The 4,502-nt window shown below is 33.5% G+C and overlaps 1 protein-coding gene across 1 annotated transcript; it reads right to left on the reverse strand.

The window, feature by feature from the left end:
• Positions 1-387: 387 nt before the first annotated feature.
• On the reverse strand, positions 388-3,717 carry LOC127137766 (uncharacterized). Its single transcript, XM_051064190.1, has 12 exons — positions 3,430-3,717; positions 3,018-3,335; positions 2,818-2,934; positions 2,399-2,716; positions 2,048-2,305; positions 1,884-1,955; positions 1,508-1,803; positions 1,233-1,415; positions 1,034-1,144; positions 878-959; positions 693-788; positions 388-408 (listed from the first exon to the last, which is right to left on the reverse strand). The coding sequence occupies exons 1-12, from the start codon at positions 3,715-3,717 to the stop codon at positions 388-390; spliced, it is 2,160 nt and encodes a 719-aa protein (XP_050920147.1).
• Positions 3,718-4,502: the final 785 nt, after the last annotated feature.

The following is a 4,502-nucleotide window of genomic DNA, read 5'->3' on the forward strand; positions in this document are numbered from 1 at the left end:
CGCTTTTTAGTAAAAAGCGCTCTCTATTGACAACCTTTAGCAGCGCTTTTTACTAAAAAGCGCTGTCTTTTCCTCTAGTAAAATAACAAAACGCTGCCTTCAGTTTAAGCCTACCATTTCAACCTGTAATATTTTTTGGGAATAATCCCATAAACCTGTAAATCAAGCCTCTCTAATTCAAGCATTTGGAGTCATAATCTATCCATGAAAGCAAACCAACACAAGGATAGATAGGCACTGAACACATTTGGAGTCATAATTCAAGCATTTGTAATTTTTTAAAGCAAACCAACACAAGAATGAACACATTAATCTATCCATGAAATTAAAGATATCACTAAAATTATAAAGAACTATACACAAGTCAAAACTAATATGTTATACGGCCTATTTGGAGTCATAACTAATCTGTTAAAAATATAAAGAACTATACACTTGCCAACCAGAAACCATTCTTCATCAAAGTATTCATGTTATTTTGAAACCATTATATACTAAGTAATCTTTTCTCAATAAAATATTGACACAATTCCTCCTTGATTTGTTCCAACTGCAGTCTCGTGTAATGAGCACACTTGTATTCATCAAAGTACTACATAACAAAACATAATATGCATGATTTAGTTAAAAGTAATAAATAATATGAAATATTCGATAAATATTAAAACAAATCCTAAGTTATAAATCCATACCGTGATTGGAATCTCTATTTGATTCATATTAATGATTTCCCTCATAAACCTCATTACAAAGTATCCGCAATCGATACCGTTGCGCTGTAGAGGACACTACATAGAAAAATAAATAAGAATGTATAGTTATCTTTTCTTATCAAGTAGCATCACTATTATAAGCAAAATTGTGAAAATTAAAGTACCTGCACTTTTATCCACGTAATGTTGCTGGATTTAGTACGTGGTACTCGAGCTTGTCTTTGAGATCGGAACACTTTTATTGATCTAACAAAATAAAAACATATATTTAGAACAATCTCACATAAATATACACGAATATTTAGAACAGTCTCACTTACGTATCAACTAATTGCTTCATATCCGGATAATTTGTCCATTCACCATCTATCGAATTCAGAAAATATACCACTTCTTTTAAAGGATCAATAGCAAGCAACAACCAGTGACACCTATAAATTAAAACAAAAGTTTATATGGAAATTTTTTACGTTAAAGAAACAATTAAAGATTAGAATAAACTTAGAATTAAAATCTAACCCTGAATTATACGGCCAAAGATACAAGTTGTTTGTACTGCTGGCCATGAATCTCTTGACTAAGTACTCTCTACATGAATCCGGTTCCCTACAAATTAATGCTTTGTTGACCAGGGAGGAAGACACGAAACGGAATCTGTTTGACAATTGATCATTCCCGCGCATGAAATTGTCATACAAGAACCTTCAATAAAAACATAATAAACATTAGACTATTTTTATTGAAATGTGTAAATAAATTGTTCAAGTAATTAAATAATATATAGATCGGATTACCGGATGTATGTGTGTATAACACCGACGCCTAATTCTTGATGCCGAAAAATATGTTCCAGATCTTCTTTTCCGATTGTTTCAGTGCATGAATAACCAAAGATATCTTCCTCCATATCCAGTAAGCGAATAGCACCAGCTGTTGCCATATCTGATGAGTCAACAAGTGTTTCAAGAGATATCTGGTATCGAGGCACAAAAGCACGTTTTTTTGGCAAAGAAGTCACTGGAAGATCCCTTTTGTTTTTCTGTCGACTACCAATTTTCTGGCTCAGTTGTTGTGACCCTTGAGCAAATACCTATAAATCATATAACATAGGTAAATTATAAAATCATGCATTTTTTGATTCGGATCATATAATTAACACTTTCAATATACCTCTTTTTGTGATGCAACAGACTCGTTGTGCCGCAAAATCCCTTGATCCTTAGATGCGGGTTTTGTAGGCGTCTAAAATTACCATGTAAAAAAAATTAACTTAACGGTTCAGAATTGACATTTGAATACTAAAAGATTCATAGTGGTTTTTGAATTCAACATACCTCATCATCAATGAAAATGAGATCCAAGGGCCATGCAACAAATGATCCTATTGCATCTCGCAGCAATGTTGTCTCTGAAACAATGTCAGGTATCGGTAGCAACGCTTCCTTATCTAATACAACATCAACCGATACTTTAAGGTGTCCATCCGGGAGCGGTCTATGGTGAAGTAAATCTCCCGAAGTGTTGTGCACTTTTCCCTTGCCAACTAGGCGATAAGTCGGTGACGATAAGTATAGCTGACAAGATGAAATGCCCTAAACCAATAATAAATATGTTACTTTTAATGTGTATATATTTCAATTAACATAAATGTGCTATTTTAATTTCAAAATAACATATATAATTACCTCGGGAAATTTATTTTGACAATTGATACTGGCTTTCTCACTAGTTTCTTTCAACTGTGAACTGCACTTTTCCATACACCTATATCTCTCATTATCCTTTTGCAATTGAAGAACTTGCGCTTGTAATGCCTGCAACGTCTCCATCACTTCTTGATTGCTAGGATTTCTTCTCCTTGGATTCTTATACAAGGAAGTTGGAGTACAACCATGCCCTTTACCCCTCACCCGACTGGGATACTCAGGAACATTTAGTGCTCTACTAAGTACGCTCCTGTTCTCCTGGTCCTCAGCTGTGCTTATCGATTGAGATAGGGTCTCCTGAAATTCATTTACATATCGGAAATTATTAGTGGAGATAAAAAAATTAATTATATATTATTAAACTTTTGATTTAATTAAAGACACAATGTTCTACTTACACATTCATCATAAATATGTTGAACGTCATCCCTAACAGTTCCATCCTTTCCCACACGAGCTTCTTTCCACAAAACATGTGGCGGAAGTGATGTTGCGTCACTTTTCGTCTCGTCTAACTACGCATTGACACAAATAATAAGATAATCAATTATAACACATTGAGACAATTAATAAGATCGTAGCATTTTTGTATACTTACAATTTTTTCCTCTAAGCGTGCATATCCCAAACGCCCTTTTTTGTATGCATACGTGGGATTTGACGCTCTCTCGCGATTTGTGGCACTCACTTTCTTGAAATTTTCGTCTCTTCTTTGGGCTACAAAAGCAACCCATTCTTCTTCTGTAATGAAGATCGCATACTTCACTGGATATTCCGGATCATATTCAACAAAAAAAATTTCTTTGTCCTTAAGATACTTGTTTGTTAAAAACGTTCTCCACCCTCTGTGTCTTTTTCCGGCCAATTGAAGTATATACTTTTTTCGGATAGTTGTATCTTCAATGTTAAAAGACCTCTACGAAAAAATATTGGAATAGAGTGTGTTAGTATAAGTAATTTAAACACATTATCGTCAATATAAAGAAAATATAAACAATCATATATTGTACCAGTATCTCAGTCCAAATCTTATCTTTAGCGCTACCCAACTCTTTATTACTCCATCTTGTAGCAGTGATTGGAATGTGCATACGAACAAGTGTACCAATGTAGCTTGCCAACTTTGCAGCATTAGACCCAATTAGTTGGTTATCAGCATTCCAATTTACATTATATGTTACTGCTTTATCTCTATCACGAATGATACTCTTCATAATAGTGATGCCTCGTGTAATTTCTTTTTCTGAAGTATCATCAGGAGCATTTGCATCTTGTGAGTTTTCTTGATCACTATCCATTTAACCTATAATAAAGAAAAAATATAAAAATGAAATGAAAAATATAAAAATCCATAATCAATAATCCATATATATATTGAATAATATAAAATGACATAGGCTATAATTAAATTTTCTTGAATGACATAGGCTATAATTATACTATTACCTTTTTCAGTAACGTCTCTTTCTTTTCTTGGTAGGAATATGTTCTACTTTTCTTTTAACAACGCGGACGGTTGGATTGATCCAAATACCCTCATTATGATCATTTCTAATACATGATTCATTCTCATTTTGATCATTTATGGTAAAAGATTCAATCTCAACATCAATATCACCTTGATCTCCAATTCTTTCATCAATTACTTTGTTAGATAAAAGCACTATAGACCATTTCGTACTTGTCGGATCAGTGACATAGAATACTTGTTTAGCTTGAGAAGCTAGAATGAAAGGCTCATCTTTGTACCCCACCCTATTAAGATCAACTTGCAAAAATCCTGACTTATCCACTCGTATGCCATTATTATTTTCAACCCACTTGCAACCAAATATAGGAATCTGAAACTTCTCATAATCAAACACCAAAATGCGCTCGATAACCCCAAAATATGACAGATTTGCAAATTTCGGGTTTAAGTCCTTCACACTTGATATGTGCATTGCTTCAGCTACCAAGGTGACACCACTATTTTGCATAGTACTTTTATCATCTTGTTCTTTGGTATAAAATGTGTATCCATTAATTGCGTATGCGCTATAAGAAAACACAACCAAACTTGGACCATATGCTAAACATCTCA

This window comes from Lathyrus oleraceus, chromosome 4 (genome assembly GCF_024323335.1).
Source record: "Lathyrus oleraceus cultivar Zhongwan6 chromosome 4, CAAS_Psat_ZW6_1.0, whole genome shotgun sequence".
Lineage (NCBI taxonomy): Eukaryota > Viridiplantae > Streptophyta > Magnoliopsida > Fabales > Fabaceae > Lathyrus > Lathyrus oleraceus.

Bases quoted from the DNA above. Each gene is read 5' to 3' on its own strand.
- LOC127137766 (XM_051064190.1), bottom strand. From the start codon at position 3,717: ATGGATAGTGATCAAGAAAACTCACAAGATGCAAATGCTCCTGATGAT. The intron at 3,336-3,429 runs GTACAATATATG...ATTTTTTCGTAG, and splicing joins AGATTTGGACTGAGATACTG to AGGTCTTTTAACATTGAAGA. The intron at 960-1,033 runs GTAAGTGAGACT...TTATTTTGTTAG, and splicing joins ATGAAGCAATTAGTTGATAC to ATCAATAAAAGTGTTCCGAT.